This window comes from Bemisia tabaci, chromosome 8 (genome assembly GCF_918797505.1).
Source record: "Bemisia tabaci chromosome 8, PGI_BMITA_v3".
Taxonomy (NCBI): Eukaryota; Metazoa; Arthropoda; class Insecta; order Hemiptera; family Aleyrodidae; genus Bemisia; species Bemisia tabaci.
The window spans coordinates 15405598-15422079 of NC_092800.1; the positions used below are offsets into that span (position 1 = coordinate 15405598).

Here is a 16482-nt window from a genome sequence, read left to right on the forward strand (position 1 = left end):
TTCCGACCCTGGTCCGACGGACGCAGATTGCGGGGCTCCTGGTACAGGGTGTTCCAAAAGTCTCCGAGGCAAGAAAAAGAGGTAGGGGTTAAGTCCCAACTGTTGAATGATATGGACATCTCCAATTAATTGTAGTAATACACCGATTAATGGAGATGTTGCATGTGTGAGGAATTTGCGATTTGACTGTTGATTCTTATGTAAAAGTTCGCGAGAAACACGATGATGCCGCTGGTTTTCTCTGAAATCAACTCCCAAGCTCAGAAAAAGCTCTCAAGTTGAGGCCAAAATGGAGGGGATATCCCACGCTATCCTGAGAGTCCACCTCTACATCAAGACAAACTCTCCATGTAAAGATAGGGAGTAAATACATTGACAGGTCTGCCACTTTATTTTGGGACTTTAAAACTGAAAATACGGCATCACTGCTAATGTATTTATTTGCTCCCTATCTTTGCATGGAGAGTTTGTCTTGATGTAGAGGTGGACTCTCAGGATAGCGTGGGATATCCCCTCCATTTTGGCCTCAACTTGTAAGGATTTAGCGGGTCCAAAAAATACCAGAAAAAATGAGTGTAGCCAAAAAGTGATAAGTTTCCGAGGGACCAAAGAATATGGGATGACGGCTCAAAAATGGTGAAGAAACATGTGCTAGACCTAAAAGGTTGGAGGTGATTGCACCGAGAGAAAGAATGGAAGGATCGAAAAGATAGAGAAAAATGGAATAATATATGCGGTTTTCAAGTGAGAGACTAATTTTTATTGATCAGAAGGATCCTGTCCTAGGTGGTTTTATTTTTACCAGGCTCAAAATGAGCCGGCTACTACCATGGGTAGGAGACCTGAAGGGCCACCAGGCACGTAATGCGCCGGCTTCTGCTTTGCGCAGGAAAGTCAGAAGGACTTGAATTTTGAATGCTGCTATGTGCTATTGCACTTAATTTTACTCCGGATTCATATGAATCGGCTTCTCCGGTAGGAGGATTTGATACAAACGTGAATTTAGTTAGAGATGACTTGAAATTTTTCCTGGGTGAATTTAGATAGGACTGCCAAAAGTGGAATATTAAAGTTGATTTCGTGATGACCCTGAGAGATTAGCCGCTCCGATCGCTATCGATGGGTTGATTCAGCTTGCTCGCCAAATTCGCTCTTTGACCTTGCTCGAGGAACTTGATTCTTGACTTGGGTTCGGGTTTCCTTTCTGGCTGCTGCTTGAATTTGGTTGAGTCTTCGTTTCCTAGGTCTGGAATTAGCTTGCTTCGCTGCTTGGCTGGATCTGGAGACTGGGTGTTGATCGGACGGCGCATCACTTAGAAGTGAATTCATGGAGCGCAGCGTCCCAGTATTTATACCGGTCGCGTGAGAGCGCTTTGCCGCGAGCTTGGCTGTGATTGGTCGACGCGAGCGCCGTGTGAGAAATTGGCGGGAGTACCGCTATGCGAGTTTGAACTTCGCGGGAGCACCGCTAGGCGAGATTGAACTTGGCGGGCGCTGTGGAGACTAAGTTTTGGACGTTTTGAATTTCGCGCCCGCGCGCTGCTCGTGATTGGTGCGCTGCCTCGCGTTCATTCTGAGGCTGGGGCCAATGGAATTCAGCGGAGCTTTTTGCTCCCGGATTCATCACTGTGATTGGATTTCTAATGATTATTAATTTTGTTCGTCACTGTGATTGGATTTCTAATGATTATTATTTTGTAGGTGAAACCGAACATACTCCCCCCGTTGAACGAGTGAACTCGTTCAAGAAGCTAGACTTATATTCATGTGGGTTCGCAATATACATACAGCGGGATCTCCCTATTGGTCGGTTTCGGGTAGTGGCAGGCGGCATAATTTTGACACGGGTCTGCGTAGGGTGCCGGTTTGAGTTTTTACGTCTACCACTCTTATAATTTTGTCAGGGCCTGGAAAGCAGTTTGTGACTTTGCCCATGCGCCAATGCAATGGTGCCAAATCTGGGTCTTGTATCAGAACTAAGTCCCCATTTTTTAGTTTTTGGGTTGATTTCAGCCATTTTGAGCGCTGACGTAATGTGTTGATGTACTCATTTTTCCAGACCTTCCAGAAACTTTGGCTGGCTTGTTGGATCACCTGCCAACGATCCAAACGGTTCAATTTTACATCCGTTAGATCATGCTCGGGGAGTGAGTTCATTGTGTCGCCTATGAGAAAATGAGCCGGGGTTAAAGCTCCAATTTCAGATGGGTCGGTCGAAATCGGGCAGAGAGGACGGGAGTTGAGGACGGCCTCGATTTTGTACAGTAAAGTTGTGAACTCTTCGAAAGTGAGAACTTGAGTCCCAACTACTCTTCTTATGTGGTGTTTTACCGACTTTATTCCGGCTTCCCATAGTCCTCCAAAATTGGGACCAGACGGAGGAGAAAAATGCCAGTGAATTTCTTTCGTGGTTAAAAAGTTTGAAACTTCTTCTTTCGTGACATTGTCCTTTAAAAATTTATAAATTTCCTTCAATTCATTATTGGCTCCGGTGAAATTGGTTCCATTATCGGAGAAGAGATTTTTGCATAATCCGCGCCGGGATACGAAGCGGTCTAGAGCTGCGATGAAGGCCTCTGATGTTAGATCGCTAACACATTCAAGATGTAGAGCCTTTGTCGCCATGCAGACAAATAGTGCGAGGTATGCCTTGGTTTGGCGGGATTTTCTTAGATTGTTTTCCTTTATCGTAAAAGGTCCTCCGAAATCTAAGCCGGTGTTGAGGAAGGGCCTTGCTTCTTGGACCCGCCATTTCGGTAGGTCGCCCATCGGGGGCTGAAAGTTGGTTGGCTTTGTTTTGAAGCACGTGACACATTTTGAGATTTGAGCTCTGACTTTCTGACGGGCGTTGATGAGCCAGTATTTAGTGTTTAGGCTCGCGAGAGTCAACTTAGGACCGCCATGCAGTGTTTCTTGGTGGCAAGAGTTGATTATTAGCTCAGAAAAGTGGCCATTTTTCGGCAGGAGGATAGGGTATTTTGCTGCAAAATTCAGCTCTGAGTGGGTTAATCGCCCTCCTACTCTTAAGAATCCTTCCTTATCGATGAACGGTCTTAGTGATATGAGGTTTGGAGGGGTATCCTTGGAATTTTTCAATGCGTGAATTTCGGATTTAAAATTTGATTGTTGAGTATACTTGATCCAATAGTTCCGGGCTGCCTTGAACTCGTCCGGAGATAATGGTGACTTGAGCTTAGTGCGATTTTTCGGTCTGGCGTTGTGAATAAATCGAAAGATCCACGCTGTAACTCTAATTAAACGGGTTAATTTTGAGTGTGATTCCAACAGGTTCTGGTTCCATGTATCCTTCCTAGTTTGAACAAGAACTACGGGTTCATCTACTATGTCTTTCAATCCTTCTTGAGTGCTAGGGATGGGTTCATTACTTTTTGGCCAGCTTTCAATTGGAAGTTTCAACCATTCCGGACCGTGCCACCAGAGTTCATTATCGATCAATTTTTCGGGTTCGCAGCCGCGGGACGCTAAATCAGCGGGGTTCTCCTTTGATTTCACGTGACTCCAATCTTGAGGATTTAGTGTTTCTAGAATTTTTACGATCCGGTTTGCTTCAAATACTTTCAATCGATGAGGCGGAGTGCGGAGCCAGTCGAGGACGACGGTTGAGTCCGTGAAGGCAAATTTGCTCCTGATTTTGATGTCATCGCAAGCTTGCAAGGAGAACTCAAGTAAATCAGTCATTAGCACTGCCCCGGATAGCTCTAGGCGTGGTATGCTCAGGACCTTCAGGGGCGCTACTCTGCTTTTGGCAAGCAGTAGGTTTACCTTGACTCTGCCATGAATGTCTTCGACCCTGAGGTATACAGTGGCTCCGTATCCCTTCTTGCTGCCGTCACAAAATGCTATCAAATCAAAGTTAGTGGCGTCCAACAAGGAGACGTGACGGGGAATTTTTATGCGGGTTATGTCAGATAGATTGGCGGCAAATTTATCCCACGAGGTTTTAATGCATTCAGGTACTTGCGCGTCCCAATCTAGTCCAAGGAGCCAAATTTGCTGTATAAACTGCTTTGCCATTAATACTATGGGTGTTATCAATCCGAGCGGGTCAAAAATTCGGAATATTAAAGAGAGAATGCCTCGTTTTGTGAAAACTACGGGTAGGCGGTCCAATTTGTAGGAAAATGTATCTGGTGCAGGTTGCCACTGGAGGCCCAAGGCGGAGACGGCTCCTTCCCCGTCTGAGAAATTCAACGGCGTTTCTAGGATGCTAGATTTTGGCAACCCTTCAAGAATCTCGGGTTCGTTGGTGGACCATTTTTTCAGCTCAAATTTGCACTCCCCAGCTATCCCAGTTAATTGCTTCACGCAATTTTTGGCCTTACTGATTGAGTCCGCTCCGGCCAAGATGTCATCGACAAAAATTCGCTTTTTGATGATAGGGGAGGCGTCTGGGTACTTGTGTCCTTCATCCTGTTCAAGTTGATTCACGGTTCTAAGGGACAGGAAGGAGGATGCTCGCTCGCCGTACGTAACCGTGTTTAACTCGTATTCCTCGATGTCTTGCGAAGGGTCGTCGCGCCATAAGATGTGCTGATACTCTCTGTCCTCTGGTCTTATCAGTATTTGGCGGTACATTTTGCAGATATCCGTGGTGAAGGCATATTTGGGTAGGCGAAACCTGGTTAGGATTTCGGCGATGTCTGATTGTAGCTTCTTGCCTGCATATTGGCACTCGTTCAGAGACTTGCCACTGGTCGTCTTCATTGAAGCATCGAAAACAGTGCGCATTTTGGTTGTTGCACTTGAAAGGTTCCATACTCCGTGATGCGGGATGTAATACTTGGCCTTCCCCATATTCTCGCGGGTAACAAGGCTCATGTGCCCTAGGTCTTTGTACTCTTTCATAAACTCCTGGTAAGCTTTCTTCAGCTCTGGATCCCGCTGGAAGCGTTGTTCTAACTTCAGCAGTCTGGACCGGGCCAAGTTGTAGGACTCGCCCAGGTCCACATCAGATTCTTTCATGAGTAGAGGCACCACGTATCTGCCATCAGGTTGGCGGTAATGTTTTTCAACGTACATTTGCTCGGCGATGTTGTCGTCCGGTTTTTGGATCGGCTTGTGAGGGACGTCTTCTGTCCTCCACAACTTGGTGAGTCCTGCATCCAGGTCTCGGTTATTTATTGTGAGTAAGGCGGTGATTTGATCCTGTGATTCGTTGTAAGTTAATTTCCCCGTAGGACCCATCCGTAGATACTGTCAAGAGCTACGGGCCAGTCTTCAGCTAGAATGATCTTACGGCCGGTGTAAATGTGCGGATACAAATCTGCTCCTATGAGCAAGTCAATTGGACTCGGTTTTGTCCATTCTGGGTCGGCTAGTTTCAGGCCTTTCAAGGGCCTCCGCATTGAGTCGGGTAGTGGGTTCAAAGGCATGTTTGAGGTTATGTTCGTCATCACTGTTGCCGTAGCGGTGAAGACTGGTTGTGATTCGAAACGCGACTTGATTACGCATTCTACAGTGCCCTTAACATCATTTATGGTTTGGTTACCCAAGCCAGATATGGCTGGTGCATTTTTGCTTATTTTCAACCCTAACTTCTCAGCACATCTCGCTGTTAGAAAGGTTGACATGGCGCCGCTATCAATGAGACAGCGCATGGGTAGGAACTTGCCCCTTTTGTCTTTCACTAGGACAACTGCGGTTCCGAGAATGCAAGTAGATTCATATGGTTTTGATTCAGAGATGTGGACGGCCTTCATGGGTTCGGAGCTTGAGGAGGTTGTGTCCGTCGCAATAAGGATTTGATTTTTGGGTTCATCAGTTTTATCGACGTGTAAAACAGAGTTATGTCGCCCTTTGCATGATTTACAAGAAAATTTAGACTTGCACGAGGCCACTGAATGTCCACCGCGCATGCAATTGAAACATAGTTTCTTGGATTTGACCATTGCCCTGCGGTCACTAATGGATTTCTTAAGAAAGGCATCACATCGGAAAAGTATATGGTCAGCTTCACAAAGTGGACATGTCGCAGGTGGGTAGGATTTGCCGCTAGATTGGTTCGTATCTTCGGTTTTGGATAGGTGAACTTGCTTGGTTTGGTTGGGTGTGGATTTTGAGTTACTTGATTTTGCGGAGGTGCCGTCCAGCTGCAGGCACTCCTTCTCCAAAAATTCAACAATTTCTGCGATGGTTGGATATTTTACCTCAGCACCACGAAAGTCATCGAGGCGCTTTCTAAAATAAAATGACATTTTCTGGACAATTACGGCTGTCAACATGGATGCATACTCGGAGAGTTCATGTTTTAGCCCTTCAAGAGCCTGGGTGTGCTCCCTATACTTGGTGAGGAACGACGGAATATGCGTAACGTCCTTAATCTCAGGAAGGTTGAGTAATCCATTAAAGTGGTGAAATATATGCCTTCGCTCGCATTGAAAACGTTGGCACAGGATTTGCCATGCTACATCGTAGTTGGAATCAGTGATATCCAACCCTTTAACCAAATCTAGCGCCTCACCCTTCAAGGAAGTGAGCAAGTATTGAAACTTTTTCACTTTTGCTAACTCCTTCACATCATGCACGGATACGCTAAACAGGTTGTAAAAAGACCGCCAGTCTTCCAATTTGCCCGAAAACTGGGGCAACTCTAATTTGGGTAGCCTAACGTTCGTTGTAGATGATGATTGAGACCTGGCCGAAGTGTTCTCAGAGGTTGGGGTAGAATTACGCAAGACTTTAGGTGTAATTGAGAGAAAGGTTACTTCTGCTGCAAGAATTATTTCGTCGAATTCTTCCTGAATTTGATCCGTTTTTACTCTCGATTCATGCGGAAGGTTTGAGTTAAGATTTATCAATTCATTTTGGATTGCATCGAATTTCTCCTGGAATATTGCTAAGCGATCGAAAAGTGGTCTGAATTGCTCACAATTAATGTCCGAAAGTTCGTTTTTGAACGTTTTCTCAATAGCCTGTACCCTAGAAAATATAGTGGCTCGCTTAGTCTCTAATGCTTCTGCCATTCTCTCCTCTTCACTTATTTCGGGTGAATGTCTACCGCGTTGTTTCTTTACCATTTTGCTTGCTTAGGTGCGTTAAGGTTCGAATCCGGCCCGAGGGACCAAAAAATGTAAGGATTTAGCGGGTCCAAAAAATACCAGAAAAAATGAGTGTAGCCAAAAAGTGATAAGTTTCCGAGGGACCAAAGAATATGGGATGACGGCTCAAAAATGGTGAAGAAACATGTGCTAGACCTAAAAGGTTGGAGGTGATTGCACCGAGAGAAAGAATGGAAGGATCGAAAAGATAGAGAAAAATGGAATAATATATGCGGTTTTCAAGTGAGAGACTAATTTTTATTGATCAGAAGGATCCTGTCCTAGGTGGTTTTATTTTTACCAGGCTCAAAGTGAGCCGGCTACTACCATGGGTAGGAGACCTGAAGGGCCACCAGGCACGTAATGCGCCGGCTTCTGCTTTGCGCAGGAAAGTCAGAAGGACTTGAATTTTGAATGCTGCTATGTGCTATTGCACTTAATTTTACTCCGGATTCATATGAATCGGCTTCTCCGGTAGGAGGATTTGATACAAACGTGAATTTAGTTAGAGATGACTTGAAATTTTTCCTGGGTGAATTTAGATAGGACTGCCAAAAGTGGAATATTAAAGTTGATTTCGTGATGACCCTGAGAGATTAGCCGCTCCGATCGCTATCGATGGGTTGATTCAGCTTGCTCGCCAAATTCGCTCTTTGACCTTGCTCGAGGAACTTGATTCTTGACTTGGGTTCGGGTTTCCTTTCTGGCTGCTGCTTGAATTTGGTTGAGTCTTCGTTTCCTAGGTCTGGAATTAGCTTGCTTCGCTGCTTGGCTGGATCTGGAGACTGGGTGTTGATCGGACGGCGCATCACTTAGAAGTGAATTCATGGAGCGCAGCGTCCCAGTATTTATACCGGTCGCGTGAGAGCGCTTTGCCGCGAGCTTGGCTGTGATTGGTCGACGCGAGCGCCGTGTGAGAAATTGGCGGGAGTACCGCTATGCGAGTTTGAACTTCGCGGGAGCACCGCTAGGCGAGATTGAACTTGGCGGGCGCTGTGGAGACTAAGTTTTGGACGTTTTGAATTTCGCGCCCGCGCGCTGCTCGTGATTGGTGCGCTGCCTCGCGTTCATTCTGAGGCTGGGGCCAATGGAATTCAGCGGAGCTTTTTGCTCCCGGATTCATCACTGTGATTGGATTTCTAATGATTATTAATTTTGTTCGTCACTGTGATTGGATTTCTAATGATTATTATTTTGTAGGTGAAACCGAACACAACTTGAGAGCTTTTTCTGAGCTTGGGAGTTGATTTCAGAGAAAACCAGCGGCACCATCGTGTTTCTCGCGAACTTTTTCACAAGAATCAAGGGTCAAGTTGCAAATTCCTTACACATTCAACATCTCCATTGTGGTAATGCACCGATTAATTGTGGTAGTATCCCAATTAATTATGGTGGTATCCTGATGAATTAGGTTACTAACCCAAATGTTGCTGTACCGCCCAAATTTGAGTTGCGGTGCTACCAAAATCAATTGGAATTGTCCATATCATCCAACAAAGGGCAGTAGAACAATTTTGGGGGATAACCCCTGACACTTTTTTTCCATGTCGCACCAGCCCTATAATCCTCAAGGTTCTTACCCCTTTCCAAATTAATCCTTTTGATTTTTCTTTGGGGAGGAGGGGGTCCACCATGTCGTTTCCTTCGACCTATAAGAGCATTCATGTGATTTCAAGCGAAAAAAAAAAGAATACTAAGATTCATGACCTAAACTGAACGTAACAAGGTGGTAAAATTGTGTTTGGTTCACACTATTTCGCGGGGAAAGTTAGATTAAAAAAAATGTGAGTTCTAATGAGTACCAGTACAAGACAAGGGACCAAAGCCCCTTCAAACGTCCTCTGAACGTGTCTTCTTATCGACAAATGTCTCATCATCGACACATGTCTTCAGACCGACACATTGTGTCCTGATCGATACTATCCATCTAATCCACACATGGCTCCTGATTGACGACAAATATCCTTTGATCGACACATATCTTCTGATCGACACATGTGCACTGATCGAGATATTTCTCCTGATCGATACGTAGATACTATCTCATCGACATATCGATGGCTAAAGTGCGACATCACGTATCTCCATTGCCGTGTTTCAAAATCTCCGCTACTATACACCGAAAAAAAATAATATGCTGTTTTAGCATCTAGGATGTCAAAAATGTGTCTGGTGATCCCAAGATGCTGCCTTTACTGCCCCCGCAGTTAATTTTACATCCTGTGAATGCAAATTCAACTGCGGGGGCAGTAAAGGCAGCATCTTGGGATCACCGGACACATTTTTGACATCCTAGATGCTAAAACAGCATATTATTTTTTTCGGTGTATTATTTAATCAAAGAGGAACAAGTCAACTTCATAGCTTGAAATCATACAAAATATTCTACTAATAGAAAGAAAGTTAAGGACGTTTTCAAGAGGTTACGTTGACCAGTTCTCCAAAGAAATAATAAAGTTCGACTGGAAGTCTACAACGTCGTAAACGGAGATACGGGGTTTTACACTTTAGCCATCGATACGTTCTCTGATCGATACAGTGATGAACTCTACCGTTTAAACTTGACTAGAGGATTTCAATCCGGCCTCTCGAATGAAGGCAGATCACTCTGCCAAAGCCCCTTCAAAATTAGTAGATACAATAGTTTCAGCTAGCAGACGCCTTTTTTCTTCAAATATCTGAAATGAGGCTAAATTGCTAAATTACAGCCGTCTTTTTTGTTATGGATTCAGCTTGTTAAAAGCTTGAGCACTGTGCACCTGCCTCACGGGGGTGTGCCATAAAATTGAATAGTGAAGGAGCTAATAACGAAACCTGAAAACCTGATGACCCTCCTCTCTCTCTTCTCCCTAATCTTTCTTCTCCTTCTCCCCATTTTCTCTTTTTATTTTCCGCTAATTTTTACCTCCTTATGCTTCTGGTAAGCCTACTTTTTCTAATCATCCCATACATTTCATCTTCTCCTTTTCACCTCTCTCTATTTTTCTTCCTTCTCATTACTTCCTTCTATTTTTCCTCTGTCTCCTTACGCAAATCCCTATGAAGCATATAACGCGAAACTGAAAACTGCAATTCTGACTTGGAAATATGAAGACAGCGACTTTGTAAATATGCGTTTGATTTACAACGATGTAACTTTCTATAATAATTCATATTTTAAATGGAGAAATAATCAACGTCATGCCTTGAAAAGTCCCCCGATATTTCCTCTCTGTGTAAAGAATACGTCATGTTAATTTCAAGCGATAGTGTCCATTTGCTCTCTTTCAAACAAAAGTAATACCAGGTGCGGATATTTCGAAACATCACGAAAAATATTCACGTTTTCTCAGTTTTACAATCGATATTTTGCTGAAGTTTGATCGCTGTATTAGATTTTTCAAATCTGTTCGTCAAGAGGTCCATTCTTGAGACCTCGAAAAGTGAATGAACTTGGCAAGAGGGTCCCCGCCAGTTTCGACACGATTCGGTAACGCGCCGTAAGCAGGACGCTCACAACCGCAGAGAACCGTAAGTTCAGTCTGGGTTGAGCCTCGAGATACATTAGAACATGCGCGAACCGTGGCTCACCACACAAATGCGCTTGCGGCTCTCCTCCGTAACGCGTTAACGGCGCGATGCGTCGCGACGCAGTAGGTAATTCGGCCGCATTCAAATTTGGAGTACCCATTGATTCCCTTCCGACTGCTCTTCACCGATCAACAGTCACCGGTCGTGGGGCCGATGATTGATGGAGATCACCCAACAACCGACTTCCTCAATCAAAATACAGATTAATTACCGCAGCTCGAACCTCGTGGACCGTCCGCCGTGCCAGGCGAAAACTAACGGATCACATTGCCAGATAGTTGGATGAAATGTGCGCATTTTGCATTGAGCTGTATGGAAAGCGCCTGATTTTTCAGAAAAATCAGACTATCAACGTCTGTTGCGTTGAGTAAAAAATACGGCTTCCTACACGGAGAAAAAAACCTCGTGCGTGGGATCCGAAGTTTAGGTCAATGGATCTCTGAAGTTTTCGGATTGAGCATCTGAACACTTTAGGTCTAGCTGTCGAGGTTCAAATCACACATCTGAAACTTCAGTTCTTACATCTGAAGTACTTCAGATGTCAGAACTGAAGTTTCAGATGTGTGATCCAAACCTCAGTAGCTGGACCTAAAGTGTTCAGATGCTCAATCCGAAAACTTCAGAGATCCATATGACTTAAACTTCGAGTCCTACGCACGAAGTTCTTTTCTCCTTGTACATAGCTCCGTTTTGCAGAAATGCGTCCATTTCTACATTGAGTAGATGTAAAATCATCGATTCATTTATGGTTTTTCGAGTACGAGGTGTGAAAAACTCGGTTAGCAGGAGACCGGTCCCACGAGGGTTTTCGCTTTCACCGACAAGACAAGGCTGCAACTGTTTTCGTCTGGGCGTTTAGTTTTTCAGCGTATCCCGTTTCTAATTCGAGTTGTCAAGACGGGCGACGGGCGACGAACCGCGGTCTGTCAATGCGAAGGTCTCCTTCCCATCCAACGACGACGGGTCCGAGTCGAGGAGAGTTGCACCCGATCGGGCATCGGTCGCGGGTAAAAATACCCGCTGTCATCCGGGATAATCTAACCGCGATCGGTGACAACTTGACAATTTGCTCCGATCATTACATTACTCCTCGAAATTCACGCAAGCTTGGCTAAAGATACGTCTACTTACCATGATCAGTGCACCCGCCTCGTCTTGCCAAGTCTCGCCGAGAGAGACCGAAATTCGAGTGCACTATCAATGAGGTTGTTCAGTAATCGCTGGAAAAAAAACCACATTGGATCTAGAGTCCAGACTCTTAAAAACATCGACAAGAAAAAATTACTCTTGATTCAATCGGATTTTTGCTTAAATCAAGAACCAAGCCTCTTAATTTGAGCGGATTTTCTTTTGATTTAAGCAAAAATCTGATTGAATCAAGAGTAATTTTTCTTGGCAATGTTTTCAAGAGTCTGGACTCTAGATCCAATGTGTTTTTTTTTTCCAGTGAAGGGAGGGTTAGGGATAAGGACAGTTTTTGGTCCACCATGAATTCCCTCAACTCCACAATCGGACTACATTTTATTGCAATTAAATCGGGACGTGCAAAAACCGCTAATGTCCATTTTTCCAGTCTTCAATTTTTTTGAGTTAATAATACTTTTCGGAGTTGGATGCAAATACGTAAGTGGCGTTAATACTCGTCTCCAGGTTATCTTAATCTCAAAACGAGTCCTTTCGTCACTTTTAAGGTTGCATCAGCTCTTTAAAAGTATTATCAACTCAACAAAACTGAAGACTGGAAAAATGGACATTAGCGGTTTTCGCACGTCCCGATTCAATTAGGAACTAAAATTCCTGTCTCAGTTTAGAAATAACGTATGCACCATTCGTTTCCCTAAGCAATTAGGTGTTTTTATCAAGGAGCAAGAAATTTTAGTTCCGAATTGCAAAATGTAGTCCAATTAAGCGCTCAGCTGATAGGGAGCAAGGGATTATATATGAGGGAGATAGGAATTTCGAACAGCTCTTTGCAGTAGGTGCGTAACGGTCAGAACGCCTTCAATTTTTGGTGCACGCAACACGGACATCCATTGAACACGAATGGTCGCATTCGAGCACTACCTTGAGAAATTTGAAGAGCCTTCAATTTTTTGTATATGCAACACGGACATACCCTGAACACGAATAGCTGCATTCAAGTATTCCCATCAACTACACTAATTAGTTAAACCTGAGCATTGACTTCCAAAAGTTACCATAAGGCAGATACGCTAAAATATGTTGCCTCTGATTTCAACATCCAACCAATGAGGCAACGGCGTATTGGGAGTTGAAGAGCGGGCGGTGGAGGTGAGGTGGGGTGTGAATGCGAGCAAATGTCGTCTGCCTTGACTAATAAATAATAATTGTAGTGCTTCGATGAGTGGCTGATCAACGAGGCGAAAATCCGCAGCTCTTGCCGCCGCACGCCCCGCGCCGCGCCACGCAGCGCGTTCGAATTTCCCGCCGCGTCCCATATCTCCCGCGGTAAGAAAGAACGCCTTATGTGCCCACCATCGTTGCCACATTCTCCTTGATAAAACATCAATATTCTAGATAATGGAGATGTTGCATGTGTGAGGGATTATGCGATTTGACCATTGATTCTTATGTAAAAGTTCGCGAGAAACACGATGGTGCCACTGGTTTTCTCTGAAATCATCTCCCAAGCTCAAAAAAGCTCTCAAAGTGAGGCCAAAATGGAGGGGATATCCCACGCTATCCTGAGAGTCCACCTCTACATCAAAACAAACTCTCCATGCAAAGATAGGGAGCAAATACATTGACAGGGCTGCCACTTTATTTGAGAACTCCAAAACTGAAAACACGGCAACCCTGTCAATGTATTTGCTCCCTATCTTTGCATGGAGAGTTTGTTTTGATGTAGAGGCGGACTCTCAGGGTAGGGTGGGATATCCCCTCCATTTTGGCCTCAAATTGAGATCTTTTTTTGAGCTTGGGAGTTGATTTCAAAGAAAACCAGTGACACCACCGTGTTTCTCGCGAACTTTTACGTAAGAATCAAAGGTCAAATTGCAAATCCCTCACACATGCAACATCTACATTATAGAGTCCCTTTGTAGAGAGAGTTGAGACAACACTGCTTGCGGATGTCACGAACGGGAATAAAGATTACACAAATCGGACGTTTCTTGTAATCTTTGATCAACGCATTCCCAAATTCCAGTCTCAGTTCCCACTCCTATTTCGTCTGTTCCTTGCCGTACCTTCTATTCCCCGGTCCATTCTAGTTTATAATCTTTGCAATTGGTAGAACTGTAATCTTTTGTTCCCGTTTGTGACATTGTGAAGGCCTAAAATACGGGAACCAATCAGAAATGGATTCGCATTGTCTTTTCTCTCAGTAGAAAGACACTATAGAAAATTTGGACATTTTCCCACCCGTTTTTTAATTTTTTTTTTTCGAAATTTAATCTATCTTGTGTGAAAATGTCACGGGAAAATATGCATGACTTTTTTCGGGAACAAATACAGTGAAATCTCGCCGGGCGGATTGTCAAGGGCCATGAGATTTCGTCTTATCCACCTTACCGCGTAGCACAAAATGAGCTCGAAAATTTGAGCTACTCGACTTTCAGTTACTTATAAGTGTGTTTTTAAGTAACGATTCCAAATTTTTAAATACTCGTAATCCACTACATATTTTATATTGTTTTAAAGAATTTTCAAATTGTATCTCTTTACTGTCAACAATTCATCGCAAGACATCAAAGGTCACAGAGCTTAAAGCTCTTACTTCTGCTCCACCTTAAAAATAAATATAATTCATAATAAACCCTGTTTTGAAACATTTTTTTTTTGAAATCGCTCTTTTTTTTCGATTTTTCAGGTCTGTATCAAATCGAATTTTTGTCGGGATTTCCGAAAATTTTTCTTCGACTCAAGTAACCTTTCCTCCGCGCCAAGAGTCACGAATTCGTCTTAATCGTGGTCCCTCATCTAAAAAGTCACATTTATAACAGTGCCTAGGGGCCAATATTCGTACGGAGTATGGTTCAACTTTGCCGGATTTCACTGCGATTTATTGCGAGAAATTTGGCGACATTCAAGTGATCATACAGTGCTTTCCTTCAGCTTGGCAGCTATGCAAACGCCTTGAAATCCCTTCCAACTTGACAGCTTCATTTACGGATCAATCTTGACTACTTGTCCAATGTCCCGTCTCGACTAAATGTCTCGTTTTCACATTTCAGTTGGACACATTCATGTAACCGGAGTTTGTCTGTATTTGAGAGGGGTCATTCATAAAATACGTGACGTTCTAGGAAGCGGGGCCGGATTAAGGGGGTGGCCACATGGCCACCCACATGGGCCGCGGCTCATGGCGGCAAATTTCGCAATTTTTTTAAATGTAGGTATAAAAAAATCGGATTCAGAAAAAAATTATCAATGAGAAAAGAGGACGAAATCTCTCTTTTCTGAGAGTATAGTAATTTCTAATTTTGTCGTTTTTCGGTGATACAAGAAATAGCATCTTTAATTAGTAGAGTGAAGAGAGGAGCTAAACACGCAATTTGGCCTGGAGCTCAACGCAGAGACGAATGATGACGAGGACTTGAGATGAAAAAGACAAGCCCTCGGCGCGGCGATCGGCATGTATAACACATATTAGCGCCTACAAGACTGCATGAATACTTCACTCATTGCGCCAAACACAGTGCGGTCAGGAGCGGTTGGCGTGAAACGTACAGCGCCTATAAGACTGCAGGAATACTTCACGCATTGCGCCAATCACAGTGCGATCAGCGCGGCGCAGCGGCGGAAGTTAAAATTATTAAACCACATTTACGTTTGTTCTTTCATAATTCTTTGGTTCATTTTTTATAAATGGAGGACCTTGTCCACATAGAGATAGGTTTACGGAACTTTCGCGCAAAGTTCCGTGAAATTTTGCTAGGAGTGTTGACTGGCCTTTCGCAAAAAATGTATCCAACACGAGTACGTAAACGCGTCTTAAGCCTCCCTCCCCCTCCAACACGTTCACTTGATGGTTTTTATTGATGTTTCAAAATGAATGAGAAGGGGGCGGCAAGTAGGTAAATCCGGCCCTGCTAGAAAGGAGGGGGTTTTGAGGCTGCTCCTCATTTCTCTCGCTAAAGTTCGCAGCAGGCCCATTTTTCGGAGAGCATGCTTTCAGAACCCTCTCACTTTCCTTTGAGGGAGCTGATTGGCCTAAAAGGTCCTTCCTTGACCTTTCTCTAGATCCGTCATTGCAGAGCATTACGCAAAACTCGATGGTCTCGATGGGATAATTAAAGGACAAAATGAATCATAGAGGAATAATGCAGGAACGTACATACACAACACACTCTTTTGGATCCGAATAGCGCAGCCGCCGAAGCTCCATTCATCCTCCAAGTCGTTTCCCTCCAATTTCTTTCATTTTTTTTCTTTTTTTCATCCCGCGCCCGCTCTGTTGTTGCATTTTTCACGCGTAGATAAGCGTCCCGAGCTGCACTCCCACAAAACGGCTCATTCGTCCATTAAAACTGGAACGAATCGCATTCTTGGATTACGGAGCCGGGCTATGGAACCATGGACCCCCCGTTCCTTTCTTCATAAATATTATTCTTCTTATTTGTTCAACGCCTGTGATGCCATGCTCAGGCAAAATGCCGTATCAACAGCCTGGTGCTGCCAAATTTCCTCGCATGAAATAGGTACAGTAGAGTCTCGATTATCCGAGATAACTGGGACCGGAGATACCGCGGATAATCTGAATCTACGCAAGACGGCCGGAAAAAGTCATCGGAAAGACTTTATTCTAAAGAAATCAGTAAAGACACTTACCATGCATTAAAGAAGAATAAAATTATTAACTAAGAATCAATATTTTTCCGAATTTCTCCGT

At 44.0% G+C, this 16482-nt stretch overlaps 2 protein-coding genes across 2 annotated transcripts; both read right to left on the reverse strand.

Annotated features, from left to right (window-relative positions):
* Positions 1 to 1800: 1800 nt before the first annotated feature.
* LOC140225271 (uncharacterized) lies at positions 1801 to 5040 on the reverse strand. The gene has a single exon (XM_072303549.1). The coding sequence runs from the start codon at positions 5038 to 5040 to the stop codon at positions 1801 to 1803; it is 3240 nt and encodes a 1079-aa protein (XP_072159650.1).
* Positions 5041 to 5183: 143 nt separating this feature from the next.
* Positions 5184 to 7037, reverse strand: LOC140225272 (uncharacterized). Its single transcript, XM_072303550.1, has one exon. It carries the CDS (start codon positions 7035 to 7037, stop codon positions 5184 to 5186), a length of 1854 nt encoding a protein of 617 aa, XP_072159651.1.
* Positions 7038 to 16482: the final 9445 nt, after the last annotated feature.